Source organism: Felis catus, chromosome B2, assembly GCF_018350175.1.
Source record: "Felis catus isolate Fca126 chromosome B2, F.catus_Fca126_mat1.0, whole genome shotgun sequence".
Classification (NCBI taxonomy): Eukaryota; Metazoa; Chordata; class Mammalia; order Carnivora; family Felidae; genus Felis; species Felis catus.
In genome coordinates this window covers 23091573-23109583 of record NC_058372.1, presented here as the reverse complement: position 1 = coordinate 23109583, position 18011 = coordinate 23091573, and the positions used below count along the sequence as shown (strand labels likewise).

The 18011-nt window shown below is 34.9% G+C and overlaps 1 protein-coding gene across 40 annotated transcripts in view; it reads left to right on the top strand.

Moving 5' to 3' along the window:
- FARS2 (phenylalanyl-tRNA synthetase 2, mitochondrial) overlaps positions 1–18011 on the top strand; it is a 618373-nt gene that overhangs the window by 166630 nt on the left and 433732 nt on the right. For all 40 annotated transcript variants that reach the window (XM_019830295.3, XM_019830299.3, XM_019830296.3 and 37 more), the window contains one exon: positions 13276–13435. In XM_019830295.3, the coding sequence (XP_019685854.1) occupies positions 13276–13435 (160 nt within the window). The remainder of the gene's footprint in view (positions 1–13275; positions 13436–18011) is intronic.

The window sequence follows — 18011 nt, the reverse complement described above, 5'->3', positions numbered from 1 at the left end:
TTAAGCTGAAGTCTGACACTTAACCTGACTGAGCCACTGAGGCACCCCTGTTTGTTTTGTTTCTTAAGTTCCAGACATGAGTGTATCTTAAAAGCAACAACAGCAACGAAAAAAACCTTGTTATGTGCAAGAGAACTCCCACACACCCTCCCACCCCTTAATTAAGACTATTAGCAAAATTTGCAAGAGTGGCATGATATATCCATAGTGCCAAAAGAAAAAGCTGCTCAACCAAGAATACTGTACTTAGCAAAGCTGTCCTTCAGAATTAAAGAAAAGGTAGAGTTTAACAGGCAAGAAACATCTGAATGAGTTCATCTAGAGTGGTCTTAATTGTTAAAGGGATTTCCTTAAGCCGAAATAAAAGGGTGCTAATTAGTAACAGGAAAGCATAAAGTATAAATCTCAAGGGTAGAGTTAGTTATGTAGTTAAAGTCAGAATAACCTAATGTTTTAGTGCTGGTGGGTTAATCACTTATAACTTTATTATGCAGGTTAAAAGACAAAAGTATTAGAAAATAACTATAACTATAATAGTTTGTTAATGGATGCATGAGATAAAAAGATGTAAATCGTGACATTAGAAATGTAAATGGGGGGTATAAAATGTAGAACTTTAGAGTGTGTTCAAACTTAAGATGTTATCAACTTAAAATAAATTGTTACAACCCTACTGTATTTTATATAAACCTCATGGTAACCACACAACAAAAACCTGTAGTAGTTACACAAAAGAGAAAGAGAAAGGAACCTAAGTATACCACTTCAGAAAATCATCAAATCACAAAGGAAGAGAGCAAGACAAAAAAGGAATGAAGCAATTACAAAACCACTAGAAAACAGCTAACAAAATGTTAATTAGTACATGCCTATCAATAATTATTTTAAATGTAAATGGAAGTCTTCCAATCAAAAGACATAAAGTGGCTAAATGGATTTAAAAAACAACACTCAACTATATGTTACTTATAAGAGACTCATAAATAAACTCATTGCAGAGTTAAGGACACAAATAGACCAAAAGTGAAGGAAGGGAAAAAGATATTGCATGCACATAGAAATCCAGTAAAAGCTGGGATATCATACTTATATAAGACAAAATAGACTTTAAGAAAAGACTAATAAGAGACAAAGAAGATCATTATGTAATGGTAAAGGGGGTCGATCCAATGAGAGGATATTTAAAATTTATAAATGTTTATACACCGTACATAAAAGCACCTAAATATATCGGGCAAAGATTAACCCACCTAAAGGGAGAAATAGACAACTATACAGTAATAGTAGGGGACTTCAGTATCCTACTCTCATTAATAGATAGATCATGCAGACAGAAAAAAAATAAGGAAACATAGGACTTAAAACTCTATATTAGATCAGATGTACTTACCAGACATTTATAGAACATTCCATCCAAATAGAAGCACAATACCCATTCTTCTTGAACACTGATGAACTTTCCCCAGGATAGGCCATGTCTATGTTAGGCCTCAGAAGAAATCTTAATAAAGTAATATCAAACATCTTTTCTGGTCACAATGGTATAAAACTAGAAATAAATAAAAGATGAAAGCTAGAAAATTCATAAATATTGGAGATTAAACAACATGCTACTTAACAGCCAGTAAGTCAAAGAAGAAATCAAAAGAGAAATAAAAAAATGTCACGAGACAAATTAAAATGGAAATACAATGTAGTAAAACTTATGGGATACAGCAAAAGCAGTTCTAACAGGGAAGTTCATAGTGATAAACATCTAAAATTAAGGATGAAAAAATATTTCCTATCAACAGCCTAAGTTTACAACTCAAGGAACCAGAAAAAGAAAAATAAATGAAGCCCAAAGTTAGTAGAAGAAAGGAAGTAACAAAGATAGAGCGGAAATAACCAAGATAGAGGCTGAAAAGACAAATAGAAAAAAAAAAAACAATGAAATTAAGAGTTGTATTTTTGGAAAGGTTAACAAAATAGATAAAACCTTAGCTAGAGTTAGCAAGAAAAAAAAGCAAGAAGCCTCAATATAAATAAAATCAGAAATAAAAGATGAGACATTACAACTGATACTACAGAAATATAAATGATAAGACTACTATAAATAATTGCATGTGAACAAATTGGACAGCTTGGAAGTGGATAAATTCCTGGAAACATAATCTACCAACATTGCATTATGAAGAAATAGAAAATCTGAACAGACCAATAATGAATAAGGAGATAGAAACAGTAATCAAGAACTTCCTTATAAACAAAAGCACAGGACCAGATTGCTTCACTACTGAATTCCTCCAAACGTTTAAAGAAGAATTGATACCAATCCTTCTCAAACTTTTCCAAAAAACAGAAGAGGAGGGAGCACTTTTACTTATTTTACCCTGTTGCCCTGTTTGCAGACAAAGACAATATAATGAAGGAAATTACAGGCATTCTTTGGAGATATTTCAAGTTCAGTTCCAGGCCACCACAATAAAGTGAGTATCTTGGTAAAATGAGTCTAATGAATATTTTGGATTCCCAGTGCATATAAAATTTATGTTTACAGTATACTGTAGTCTATTAAGTATGCAATAACATTATGTCTAAAAAACAATGTACATACCCTAATTAAAAATTCTTTATTGCTAAAAAATGCTAACCATTTTCTGAGCTTTCAATGAGTTGTAATCTTTTTGCTGATGGAGGGTCTTGTCTTAACATTGATGGCTGCTGATTGATCAGGCTGGTGGTTGCTGAAGGTTGGAGTGGCTGTGGCATTTTCTTAAGACAACGATGAAGTTTGCAGCATCAGTTGACTCTTCCTTTCACAGTTGATTTCTCTGTGACATGCTATGCTGTTTGATAGCATTTTATCCACAGTAGAACAACTTTCAGAATTGGAGTACATCTTCTCAAACCTGCTGCTTTACCAACTAAATTTATGTAATATAAATCCTGTTATCACTTCAATAGTCATCACAGAATCGTCACTAGAGTAGATGCCATCTCCAGAAACTGCTTTCTTTGCTCATCCATAAGAAGCAACTCCACATCTGTTAAAGTTTTATCATAAGATGGCAGCAGTTCAGTCACATCCTCAGGTTCCACTTCTTTTTTTTATTAATGTTTATTTTTGAGAGAGAGAGTGTGTGCATGCATGCACGTGCAAGTGGGGGAGGGGCAGAGAGAGAGGAGAGGGGGACCGAGGATCCAAAGTGGGCTCTGTGCTGACAGCAGTGAGCCTGATGTTGGGCTTGAACCTACAATTGGAAGATCATGACCTGAGCCAAAGTTGGATGTTCACCTGACTGAGCCACCCAAGTGCCCCACCAATTCTAATTCTAGTTCTCTTGCTATTTTCACCACACGTTACTTCCTCCAATGAAGTTTTGAATCTTTAATTTGTAAACAGTGCAATTTCTGTGATGTGCAAGAAAGTGAACACAATAACATGAGGTATGACTATAGTAGAGGCCAATACCCCAATGATCATAGACGCAAAAATTCCCAACTAGTATTAACACAGGTATTAGCAAACTGAATTCAGCAGTACATTCAAAAGTTCATACCATGTCCAAGTGAAATTTATTGCAGGAATTCAGGGATGCTTCAGTGTCTGCAAATCAATGTGAGATACCATATCACTGTAATGAAGGATAAAAATCATATCCCAATGGATGCAGAAAAAGCATTTGACAGAGATCAATATCCATTTATGGTAAAAACTCAACAAAATGTGTACAGAGGGAATCCACCTCAACATAATAAAGGCCATATATGACAAGCCCACACCTAACATCATACTCAGTGAGAAAAACTGAAAGGTTTTTTTCCCCCCAAGATGAGGAACTAGACAAGTATGCCACTTCTTGTCACTTTTATTCAACATAGTACTGGAAGTCCTATCCAAAGCAATAAGGCCCAAAAAAAGAATCCACATTGGGAAGCAAGCAGTAAAACTATCTTTATTTGCAGATGACATAATATTATATGTAGTAAACCATAAAGAACCAACCAAAAAACTGCTAGAACTAATTCAGTGAAGTTGCCAGTTGAAAGATCAATATACAAAAGTCTATTTTGTTTCTAAACACTAATAACACACTATCAGAAAGAGAAATATTAATTTGGGTTTTGTAACCAAAATATATAAAGAACCAATAAGAGTCAATAAACAATTTCAATTAAAAATGGGAAGAGGAACTGAATAGAAAATTTCCCAAAGAAGATATACAAATGGCCAACAGACACATTAATCAACATGATTAATCATGATATGTTAATCAAAATCACTTCTCATCAGGGAATTACAAACCAAAGCCACAATGAGATATCCCCTCATACCTGTTAGAATGGTTTTTATCAAAAAGACAAGAAGTAACAAGTGTTGGCGAGGATGTGGAAAAAAGTGATTCCTTGTGCACTCTTGGTGGGAATACAAATTTGTGCAGCCAGTATGGAAAACAGCATGGAGGTTCCTCAAAAAAATTAGAAATAGAACTTCCACGTGATCCAGCAATCCCACTTCCGGGTATTGTACCAAAGGAAAGGAAATCACTATCTTGAAATGTATCTGCACCCCCATGTTCATTGCAGCATTATTTATAATAGCCAAGATATGGAATCAACCTAAGTGTCTATTGATGATGAATGCATAAAGAAAATGTGGTACACACACATACACACACACACAACTATTTTTCAGCCACAAAAATGAAGGAAATTGTGCTATTTCTTACAACATGTATGGACCTTGAGGGTTTTTGATGCTTAGTGGAATGTCAGAAAAAGGCAAATATGTATGATCTCACTTATATGTGAAATCTAAAATCCTCTGAACTCATAGAGAAAAAGTTATTGGTTGCCAGAGGCAGCGGGTTAGGAGGTAGGCAAAATGGGTGAAGGTGGTCAAAAGTTACAACTTCCAGTTATGAGAGAAGTAAGTCCTGGTGATGTAATATACAGCCTGGTGGCAGTAGACTATAATACTGTATTGTATATTTGAAACTTGCTAAGAGAGTAGATCTTAAAATTTCTCATCATTAAAACAAGAATTTGTAACTGTGCGTGATGATAAATGTTAACAAAAGTTATTTTGGTTATCATTTCATAGTGTATACATACCTGAAGTCATAATGTTGTCTACAAATCATATAATGTTCTGTGTTATTTTTATCTCATTAAGTAAATAAAAATAAAAAGGCTAATCTTCATTTTTTGGAGTGGACACAGAGCAGGGCTGTCACCCTTTGGGCCCTTTTTTCATTTATTTGGTTAGTTACGCCAGAGTTACTCTGCAAGACCCAGCTCCAGTTTCCTTCTCCAATTGAATAACTTGGCATTGTTAGCACAGTGTATTTTTTTAATGTATGATTGTGAGTAAATATTTCTTTTTTATTATCCAGCTAGATCCTGTAATAAGATTTTTACTTTTAATGGATTATAAAAGGTATCTTTTGGAACCTGGGGCTTTTTCAGTTCTGGTCAGTTATTTATTTGGGGGGGATAATAACACCTTATACCTGGATATGCATTTTGACTAAGAGCACCTCATTCTCTTTTTCTCTGTACCATTACTAATGAAATATTTTCTTCCATTTCATCTTACTAGTTCAGCTCTCCTCCTTTTTTCTGATTAATGTATCCTTGGAGTAGTTCTTATTCCTAGGGAAAAATGCTTTATTTTTATCCGTAGGAATACTTGACACTCCTTGCTGATTTTTTGTGTAATTATTTTGGGGACAGTAACTGTATTTACATAATATTATATATGTACTATTATATACATATTATGTAATATTATATACATTATATATATTATAAGTTATTTGTGCTCTTATAATACTATATGTGTAATATTATATATATTATATATATTATAAGTTATGTGTGCCCTTATTTGTATATTAAATTAAAAGGCACATGGTATCATTATGTATAATTTTAAATTTTGATCACTTGGTAAATATGGCATCTATTAGATTTCTGCACAATAAAGTAATTATCCTTCCCTTTGCAATTAGTAAGTTTCTTGTGGGAGAATACTTTGAAGCTATATATAAATATCCTCTTTTTCAATATATTTATCCCCACTAACTTTAGAATTCATTGAGAATTATTGCCTGAAATGATTACTACTTTAGTGTTTGCCAAATGGTCATTTTTTTTTAATCCATCATTTCTTCTAAAGTTATTGTTTAGAATTTTATTATTAGAAAGGCCAGCCTTTACCTTCTTTCATGTGTATTTATTCACCTATTTATATCAGTATGATTTTGTGGATATGTATTTATTTCGTGGGTTATAGTTCCTTACTAGAATGATTTATTTGGCTTTTCAGTTGACCCCAATTTGACCACTGGGAGCCCCTTCGAACAGTCTCCTATTTCTTTTCACACGTTTTCATCCTTCCTTGGCTCCACATTGTATCTCAGGTTCATGGTGTGTTCTCTCTGCCTCAGCCCTGGAACCATTCATTTCTTTAGGAGCCCTGCTTTTTCATTAAAAAATGGTGTTTAGAAACCCAGGCTTGAGTGCCATTATTGCTAGTGGAAGGTCATTGTTTCTAGGTCCCCTCAATGGACAATACATACATGTAAGTGTATGTACATGTACTTTTTGTTTTGTTTTTTCCCTGAGAGAGACCTTGAGCAGGGGAGGGGTAGAAGGAAAGGGAGAGAGAGGGAGAATCCCCAGCAGGCTCCGTGCCTAGTGAGGTGCTTGATGAGGGGCACGGCGCTTGATTTCATGGCTGTGGGATTATGACCTGAACTGAAATCAAGAGTTGGACACTTAACTGAGCCACCCAGGTGCCCCTACGTGCACTTTTATTTAATTTTCTTTTTTTTTTTTTAATTTTTTTAACGTTTATTTATTTTTGAGACAAAGACAGAGCATGAACGGGGGAGGGTCAGAGAGAGGGAGACACAGAATCTGAAATAGGCTCCAGGCTCCGAGCTGTCAGCGCAGAGCCCGACGCGGGGCTTGAACTCACGGACCGTGAGATCATGACCTGAGCCGAAGTCAGCCGCTCAACCAACTGAGCCACCCAGGCGCCCCTAATTTTCTTTTTTTATCTGTATATGTGTAAAAAATATGAATTCATATTGATATCTCCAATTCCAGTCATTATCACATGAGTCTTTCTAGTCTTCCTCCTTTTTTTTTTTTGACAGTTAGTTAATTGCCTGGTTCTCCTTACCCACAATGTATTTGCTTACTTGATCAGTTCTAGAATGAACATCAGATAGTTTCAGAAACGTTGGCACATACAGTATTTGCTGTAATAATTTTGTGTCTAACAAAATAGTTAAAATATAATTTTTCACATTTACTTTGGTTGGTTCTTTTCTACCCTCTTCAGTGTGGCAGTGTCCTTTAGTAAGAATAGAATTAGTGCTGTTATTATTTCAGTTTGAGTTCTCACCACATCTGGGTGGGTTTTAATTATTATTTTAAATTTTTTGAGTAGACAAAATATTACCGTGATTTTAAATGTCAGAACTATACAAAAAAGTTTACTTAAGAAAGTCTTACTTCTGTCTCATCCCCTGACTCCTACTACCTCCTTCTCTTGACTCCATTTCCACTCACTGATTCTTCCCAGTCTGCAGTGTGTTACCACCTCCTTTCCTTTATGAAATTCATCTCTTTAGTTTTCAATTCATCTTTTCGATGCTATTTGCTCAGTTTTATTTTATACAAATGAACAGATTTGTGTATATTTTTTTATTATTTTCCTTTTTTTTTTTACATGAAAAGCCACAAAATCGATTTTTTTTTAAAGTAGCATATGATAAATGCTTTTTTGGTCCTTTGCTTTTTCACTTAACAGTGTATCTTGGTAATCATTGTGTATTAGTTCAGAGATTTTCATTCTTTGTTGTATCTGCAAAGTACTCCATTGTATGGATAGACCATAGTTTATTTAACTTTTTTCTTATGTATGGACATTTCTTTGTTTCTAGTGCTCTGTTGTTACAAATAATGTTACAACAAAAACAATGAACGTAAGTATTGGTTCCGGAGGTTTATCTTCAGGGTAAATAGAAGTAGAATGATTGGGTCAGGAGGTGAACACGAATGTAATTTTTGTTAGATATTGCCAAATTTGCCTTCAAATGGGTTCTTCCAGTTTCTGTTTCTATCAACAGTCTGTGTGAATACAAGTTTTCCCAAGCCTCACGAGAAGAATATGTTTTGCTTTTTCATTTCCACCGGTGTCATAGATTAGAAATAATATGTCAGTGTTTTAATTGGCATTTCTATTTTGAATAGGTTTCATATGTTAAGGGTCATTTTCATTTCTTTCTTTTTTTTTTTTTAGTGAATTGTATATTCCTGTATTTTTTCCCATTTTTCTAGTAATGTTTTAGCCCTTTGTCAACTTCTAAAAAGTTTCTTATGTATTTGGATATTGTCCCTTTGTCCCATTGTTGCCTGAAAGATTTTTTTCCTTTTCTTTTCTTTCAGTTAACATATAGAAGGGCCTGTGTGTTCTCTTCGTTTTTTGGTAATGACTTTTAGCTTATAGTATTGTAGTCAGAATGGAGCTTATTATTTCTTATAATGGGACATACTTCTTATTTCTTCTTTATGGAGAGTACTTATGTGTTGCCGAGTCTTTAAGAAGAAAATGTATTTTATATTGCCAGGGGAGATATATGTATATGGCTATCAACTTTCCTTTATTAGTTATGTTGTTTAGCTCTTCTATCTTCTTAAGTTGATTTTGTTTACTTGATTTTATCGTAAGAATGGTATATTAAATTCTTATATTATTAGTGTTTCTAAGTGTCCTTTTCATCTCCTATGGATTTTAGTTTTTTTTTCCCTTTCTTCCTCTCCTCCCCACCCCCGCTCCCCCCCGCCGGCTGCTTAGAGTTTATTTTCCATGTGGTGCAGTGCACATGATTATAGTGTGTCAGGAAGGCTTGGGTGTGTCTTGGATAGTAAAGAGTGGGGTTCTCTCAACTTCCTTTTAAATGTTTTGCTGTTTTGATATGAAAGAACCCAATTGCTTCTGCTTGCTGCATCCTGCCTGGTCTACAGGGAGGGTAATGGTGGGACTCTGATGAGCCTAGCACCTCCTGAAGACTGATGGTGACCACTCAGGATCGGGGTCTGGTGTGCCTTTGCCAGGCTGACCACTAGGCTGCTTGCTCATAATAGCTTCCAGAGCCGTGTCAAAGATGATCATGCTGCTGGAGGCCCAGGGAGATTCCAAGGATTCTAGGGACTCCCAACACGGTAGCCATGAACTAGAAAATGGACTTCTTCTATGGATTTTTTTCTGAATAAGCGTGATTTCTGTCTTATTTGATTGGTAAACATTGGTTAGTACTGTGTATTCATAATGACTTGCAAACTTGATAATTAATATGTCTTTTCCATGTTTAGTGGGTTTTTTTTTTTTTTTTGGTTGAATTTTACCTTTTCTAATTTCGTAATTACTGTGCTTAATTTTTTGTTTCTGCCTGTTATACTCTACTTTGTTTCTTTATTTTTAACATTATTTAAGGTGTGTTTCTTGTAAACAGCATGTAGTTAGTTGGGTCCTACTTTGTGATCATATTTAATATTTTTGTTCTTTTTTTCTTTTAAGAGGTGAATCAAATCCATTCACGTGTATTGATAATGCCTGATATGTTTGGTCTCAACTCCACAATTGTATTTTGTAGTTATGGTTATTTTATATTCAGCTTATTTCTTTGTCCACCAGATATATTTTGTTTTATTGTGTTTTTCCTTTTGAATTAATTTTTTGCCTTTTAGAAAGATTCATATTTTTGTTTTAATAGTAACCTTTATTTTTACATCTTTTTAATTGTTATTTCACTGTTTTCTTATTTAACTTACTAGTTTGTTTTAAAGTGTTCTTTAAGTATTACTTATCATGTATACAGTAACCAATGTGTATATGTTCAACTTGCTACTTCTCCCTCTCCTTCCATTTCTTGTTCTGTTATTTCTACTTTTGTTTAGTGTCAAATCTACAATTTTATACATTAATGTGTTATTCATCATTAATGTGGTAGCTTTTCTTTTTTAGTTGAATATTTCCCAATTATGCTGTGCTTGAATAAAGTTTATTCTTTGCTGAATTCTTCAAAATACTCATTAATGTGAAATCCCCTGTGTTCTTGTATGTTTACAACTTTTTCTGTAGACCTGATGCTCAAAGGCCAGTGTTGCTGGATATAAAATTCTTGGTCCATACTTAAAACAAATTTTTTTTTATTATTGAGTTGTCTGAAAACGTGGCTGCATTGTTGCCCTGTTTTGTATGTTGTTTTCAAGAGTCTGATTTGAGTCTAATTGCTTTGCCCTTCTAACTTATTTGGTCATTTTGCCTGGAGGCCTAAGAGATTTTTCCTCTTTATCTTTGAAGTCTGGTAGAGTTTTTCCCAGGATATGTCTTGTGTTTTGTCCTCCTAGGTGCATTTTCTCAGATGCTTATTTTATCTGGTGCCCATTAGTCCTGTTCCAGTGTTTTGTTTCTCCTCCTTTAGGGACTTCCAATTATATATATGTTATTCCTTCTTTGCATGGCTTCTATTTCCACCACTTTCTCTCAGACTTTTCTTTCTTCACCTCATTATTCTTATCTTGGTTGTCTTCCTGCTTTTATTTAATGCCCCTTATTAAATCCTCATTGAGGCTGTTACCTCCTGCATACTTTGCAATTTAGACTTCCATTCTGAGATAGTTTTCTTCTATTTCCTTCCTGAGTTCAGTCAACTCTCTTTTCATTTCTTCCTGCTTTTCATACAGTTTTGTTCTTAATTTTTGGGTTTCTGACTCAAGCAATTATTTGTACTCCAAATGCTTGGTTTAGTGTATTAAATTTGCTTTTCAAGTAGTATGTTACCTTCTTCTTTTTCTTCTGCTTCTGCTTCTTGACTTTTTTTTTGGGAGGGGGGAAAGGATTAGATTTTCATCTATTGATCTGTTTTGAATGGTTTTCTGATTTTCTGGGGTAGGGGGTAGTAATAATTCTCTGTAGCTTTATTTCATTTTCTTCTGTTACTTTTTGTGGGTTTTGGTTGTTTAGAGGAAATTATACTTGTCTGGTGCCCTCTTCTGTTAGTGTGGCAAAGTGTAGTCTTTAGTGGAATTTTTTGTTTTGGGTTTTTTGTTTGTTTTTTGGTAAGGTGGGTTGGGAATAGTTTTATAAATCCTCTTAAGTTTTTAGATTTGCTTTATTTTATGGAGTCCTAAGTTTTCTCTTTTGCCTCTTTTACTCTTCCCCCCCTCAGTTGTCAAAGGATGTCTTTCATTGTTTTCACCTTCTTCTCTTCCATTGTAACCATGCCTTTGGAAGAGTGTCACTTTGACCTGGGCTTGCTTTTCAGTCCTTTTCTTGTGGTCCCTAGTCACATCCCCTAGAATAGTCATAGCAGTTTCACACTTAAGGTCACTTCCTCTTTCTGGTGGCTATTTTAGATCAAACTTAGTACCTCACTACTTCCCCTGTTCTCTCTTTCCCTCAATTTTTCTCCCCCTTACCTTTTTAACTTACAATCATTTTGAAAGTTGGGCATTGTCTGTTTTGTGATGAAAGCATGGTGTTTAATAGTTTTATTTGTTCTTTTTGTTGTTCTAAGTTACTGTTAAAGTAAGTGTTGAAAGACATAGACTTTGGCAGCTGCACTGTCTTCAGCTCTCATAGGACTAATTTGAGTTATAGGATAGTAGAATCTTTTTCTGAGATTTTCATTTGATTTTGCTGGCACTTAGAGGAGTTACCAGTCTGTAATTGCCTTAGTCCATTTTCACAGCCTGAGGTTCCCTGTCTTGCCCAGGTAAATGTGAGCCTTGACTATAAGTTTGACAAGAACTGATTTACTATTGTATTCATCCTTATCATGAGGGAAGTGCTTTAGGGCTGTTTATTTGATAACCCAACTTGGTCAGATACTGTGGGCTTTTCACTTTAACCTTACTTGTCATGGTAAGCTGTCATGACCAATGTTCACCTTTTCAGTTGATACTTGGAGATGCAGATATTCTCAGTGTTTCTCTCTGGCTTATGCTGGGTTTTGTTTTCTGGTTTTGTGCTTTCTTGTAGAATTTTAAGTAATTCCTCTCTATTGTGTTACTTCTATACTTTTAAGAATTTTTGTATGTTTTAGTAGAAATATGAGGAGGTTTGGTTCTAATTATTCACCCCAATGTTACTAGAAACAGCAGTTGACTCGGTTTTTTAAATTAAAACATTAAAAAAAATTATTTCATGGGACATTAGGTGGAAAGAATAATAGATTCATTTGCTCAGTTCTCCATCTTTAGTCCTCTCCTAGCTGAAGATCTATTTTGTTAAAGATGGGGACACTTTATTTTGTGGTAAAGCAGCTTATGACTAATAATAGCTGTGGCTAATAATGATGATTATCTCGTATGGTTTGCCTCCCTTCTTGTCTGTAACTTTATTTTTTTCCTTGGGTCCTGAGAACAAACTGAGGGTTGATAGGGCATGGGGGAGAGGGGAAAGTGGGTGATGGGCATTGAGGAGGGCTTTTGTTGGGATGAGCACTGGGTGTTGTATGGAAACCAATTTGTCAATAAATTATAATAAAAAATAATGTTGATTGTGATGATAATCACATTTTTTTAAGGCATCGCAATGTGCCAGGTACTCTATGCTTTTCATGTATTATTTTAATTATCACAAAGTATCTTAATTTAGTATTATTATTTCTACTTCACAAATCATTACCCAAGATTTCTTTACCATAACACTTGCCTGTGTTTACCTGGATAGTAAATGGCAAAATTATGTCCTGGGTTTTGGTGATAACAAGGTTAAGCAAAGCCCGGCATACTTCCTGACTTCATGAACATTACAGAATTTAATTTTTGGATTATACTTTCTTACCTAGTCTCAGGTCACACTGTAAGGACACTGTAGGATGTAGGGATATAATTTTAGAGTCTGAAAACCTGATTCAGTGGTATTTGTATTAGCACTTGAGGATAATGTCTGTTTTGAGGAAATGACTATAAATTAAGCCAAACTGAAATGAAGAGATGAGAAAAGATCATAACAGTGTTTTTTAATTCCCTAAAGACTCTCCATAACATGTGGCATAGTGCTTTGTTCAGAGTTGGTACCAAATGAATGTTAATTCCAGTATGTTGATTGGCTAGAAGACTTAATGGATTTTATTCTCATATTATGTGTTTTTCATGTAGACTGACCAGGATACTGTTTGTTTGTTTGTTTGTTTGTTTATTTATTTATTTATTTATTTATTTATTTATTTATTTATTTTACTTTATCTTATTCCTCTTGATTTGCAGTTATTTACTGGCATAAAGGATGGAGAAAGCCTGCAGCTCTTTGAACAGAGTTCTCGTTCTGCCTATAAACAGGAGACACATACCATGGAGGCCACAAAGCTCGTTGAATTTGACCTTAAGCAAACGCTTACCAGGCTTGTGACACACCTTTTTGGAGATGGTAGGTACTCATCTGCCTTTGTCTTCTGGGAGCTTAAATATTTAACAATTACCATCTTTCTGAAATCATTAAGGCTAGTTGTGTTGGGGTGCCTGGTCAGCTTCGTCTGTAGAGCATGTGAGTCTTAATTTCAGGGTCATAAGTTTAAGACCCACGTTGGACATGGAGTCTGCTTTAAAAAAAAAAAAAAAAAAAAGGCTAGTTGTGTTTAGATTTTTTGGTCTAAGTTGTGGCTTAGTGGTTCTGGTCCTCAGTGAAGTAGAACTTACAGATTTGCTGGTTCATTTCACTTGTGGAGCCAGAGGACATGAAAATGGAATTAGCTTGAGAAGGAAAAATGATTACAACCTTTGATAAGAATGAGAATGGATTAAGATCAGTGCAGAGAAAGTGTATAGGTTGATTAGTGTTATTCTTTTACCATACTATCATTAGGTCAGACTTGGATTGATGGGGCAAGATTCTCAACCATGTGAGTGGGCCCAGTGGAAAATTTTGTATGTTGACATACAGATTACTACTATCAATAGCAAACAGGTTAACAGTGAATGTCCTGGAGGAAGAACAGTCTTTTTAAGACCTGGATTCTCACTTCAGTCCTTGCTCTCCGCTATATCTCCAGGATAACCTTTTGTCTGTGATGCCCCCAATCCCTCTCACTATTTCTAATTTACTTGAGATATTATTTTGCTTATTTTTAGAAAGATGTAAAAAGAAGGTTAGGGGAATTTAAAATTTTTGACCTGTATTTGAAAAGATGTTTAGAAGACAGAAGCCTAGCATGGTTAGGATTCTGTTTTATTCTCCTACTATTCTTTTTTTAAATTTATTTTTATTTTTTATTTTTTAAAATTTACATCCAAATTAGTTAGCATATAGTGAAACAATGATTTCAGGAGTACATTCCTTAATGCCCCTTACCCATTTAGCCCATCCCCCCTCCCATAACCCTTCCAGCAACCCTCAGTTTGTTCTCCATATTTATGAGTCTCTTCTGTTTTGTCCCCCTCCCTGTTTTTATATTATTTTTGTTTCCCTTCCCTTATGTTCATCTGTTTTGTCTCTTAAAGGCCTCGTAGGGGTGAAGTCATATGATTTTTGTCTTTCTCTGGCTAATTTCACTTAGCATAATACCCTCCAGGTTTATCCACATAGTTGCAAATGGCAAGATTTCATTCTTTTTGATTGCCAAGTAATACTCCATTGTATATATACCACATTTTCTTTATCCATCCATTCATCCATTGATGGACATTTGGACTCTTTCCATACTTTGGCTATTGTTGATAGTGCTGCTATAACCATGGGGGTGCATGTGTCCCTTCGAAACAGCACACCTGTATCCTGTGAATAAATGCCTAGTAGTGCAATTGCTGGGTCGTAGGGTTGTTCTATTTTTAGTTTTTTGAGGACCCTCCATACTTTTTTCCAGAGTGGCTGCACCAGCTTGTATTGCCACCAACAATGCAAAAAGTGATCCTCTTTCTCCACATCCTCGCTAACATCTGTTGTTGCCTGAGTTGTTAATGTTAGCCATTCTGACAGGTGTGAGGTGGTATCTCATTGTGGTTTTGATTTGTATTTCCCTCATGATGAGTGACGTTGAGTAGTTTTTCATGTGTCGGTTCGCCATCTGGATGTCTTCCTTGGAGAAGTGTCTATTCATGTCTTTTGCCCATTTCTTCACTGGATTATTTGATTTTTGGGTGTTTAGTTTGATAAGTTCTTTATAGATTTTGGCTACTCACCGTTTATCTGATATGTCACTTGCAAATATCTTCTCCCATTCTGTCGGTTGCCTTTTAGTTTTGCTGATTGTTTCCATTGCTGCGTGGAAGCTTTTTATTTTGATGAGGTCCCAGTAGTTCATTTTTGCTTTTGTTTCTCTTGCCTCCAGAAACGTGTTGAGTAAGAAGTTGCTGCGGGCAAGATCAAAGAGGTTTTTGCCTGATTTCTCCTCGAGGATTTTGATGGCTTCCTGTCTTACGTTTAGGTCTTTCATCCATTTTGAGTTTATTTTTGTGTGTGTGTGGTGTAAGAAAGTGGTCCAGGTTCATTCTTCTGCATGTCGCTGTCCAGTTTTCCCAGCATCACTTGCTGAAGAGACTGTCTTTGTTCCATTGGATATTCTTTCCTGCTTTGTCAAAGATTAGTTGTCCATATGTTTGTGGGTCCATTTCTGGGTTCTCTATTCTGTTCCATTGATCTGAGTGTCTGTTCTTGTGCCAGTACCATACTGTCTTGATGATTATAGCTTTTTAGTATAGCTTGAAGTCTGGGATTGTGATGCCTTCTGCTTTGGTTTTCTTTTTCAAGATTGCTTTGGCTATTTGGGGTCTTTTCTGATTCCATACAAATTTTAGGATTATTTGTTCTAGCTCTGTGAAGAATGCTGGTATTACTTTGATAGGGATTGCGCTGAATATGTAGATTGCTTTGGGCAGTATTGACATTTTAACAATATTTGTTCTTTCCATCCAGGAGCATGGAATCTTTTTCCATTTTTTTGTGTCTTCAATTTCTTTCATAAGCTTTCTATAGTTTTCAGTGTATAGATTTTTCACCTCTTTGGTTAGGTTTATTCCTAGGTGTTTTATGGTTTTTTGTGTAACTGTAAATGGGATCGATTCCTTGATTTCTCTTTCTGTTGCTTCATTCTTGGTGAATAAGAATGCAATGGATTTCTGTGCATTGATTTTATATCCTGCAACTTTGCTGAATTCATGAATCAGTTCTAGCAGTTTTTTGGTGGAATCTTTTGGGTTTTCCATGTAGAGTATGATGTCATCTGCAAAAAGTGAAAGTTTGACCTCCTCCTGGCCAATTTGGATGCCTTTTATTTCTTTGTGTTGTCTGATTGCAGAGGCTAAGACTTCCAATACTATGTTGAATAACAGTGGCGCGAGTGGACATCCCTGTCTTGTTCCTGACCTTAGGGGGCTCAGTTTTTTCCCACTGAGGATGATATTAGCATTATTCTCCTACTATTCCTACAAAATTTTAAGGAACAGCTTTATTGAGTTATAATTGATATAAAATAAACTATACATGTTTAAAGTATACAGGCTAAGTTGACATACAGTAAAGTAAACATATTTACACACTCTCATCAATTTTGACGTATGTATATACTCATGAAACCACCATCACAGTCGAGGTAATGAACATGTTCATCACTCCCAAATTTTCCTTCTGTACCTTGGTAATCTCTCCTTCTTGCCCTTCCTTACATTTCCTCACCCTAGGTAATCATTTTTCTACTTTCTGTCACTATTGATTAATTTATACCTTCTAGATTTTTATAAATGGAATGCTATGATGTGTACCCTGTTTTTTTTGCCCCTCTTTTTGGCCTGGCTTGTTTCAGTTACCATAATTATTTTAATATCATCCATGGTGGAGTGTATATTAATAGTTCTTTTTTTTTTTATGTAGCAGTATTCCATTCAATAGTTTATTTATTCATCTACTCATTGATTGAGATTTGGATCATTTCCAGTGTTTTGCCATTATAGGTAAAGCTCTATGCAAAAGCTTTGTATATTCATGTACAAGTCTTTGTAAGGATGTATGCTTTTATTTTCCTTTGGTAAAAGCAGTGGAATGGCTACATCATGTGGTAGTTGTCTTCTAACTTTCTAGGAAGCCACTAAACTATTCTCTGATGTGGTTGTACCATTTTATATTCCTTCCAATAGTGTATGAAACTTCCAGTTGCTCTGTGTCTTCAATGATAGTTGATGTGGTCAATCGTTTTAATTTTAGACATTATAATAAGAGTACAGTGGCATGTCAAGTAAGCATTCAGCATATATAAGGAGGTCCTCCAAATAAATAAGCAAAAGTCAACCTAAGGGAGAAATGGGTGAACATTTCGTGAAGGTGACAAATGGTGTAGCGAGAATGACAAATGAACACATGAAAAGACGTTCACCCTTATTAGTACCAAAGAAAAGCAAATGAAAGCCACCAGTTGTTTATTGTCATTTTTCATGTGTAAAACCTAAAAGTCTAACATTTGTAAGTGTTTGCAATGACATAGAAAAACAGAAGTGCACGCCTTATGTGGGAGTCTTAGTTACCATTCCCCTAGCTGGAACTTGAGTGCTCCCTTACGACTTTTAATTGACCTCTATGTTTTTGCACCTCCAGATTTCCCTACCTATGTGCGAGTTCAAATTATATTTATAGAGATTCTTGTTATAATTCATTAAGCCTCTGCTGCCCTATTTTAGCAAGGTTTGTTAGAATATCTCAACTGCTGGATGCCTAGTTCATGTAATATTTAAGAAACCACTAAATAATCCTATATATTCTTCATATATATATGTATTTTTAAAAAGAGAACATCAACTTCATGCTAATGTCTTTTTCTAGGAGGTGAAAAATCATATAGGGAGGAGGTACAAACCAGGCTTCCAAGTGTGTTCATAATGTTTCATTAAAATTAAAAAGATACGAAGTTAAATATGACAAAATGTTTTGATTTCATAAAACTGAATGGTGGGTACATGGATATTTGCTATTTTCTATTTCTGTTGCTTGCTATGCAATATTTTGTATTTAAATAAAATAA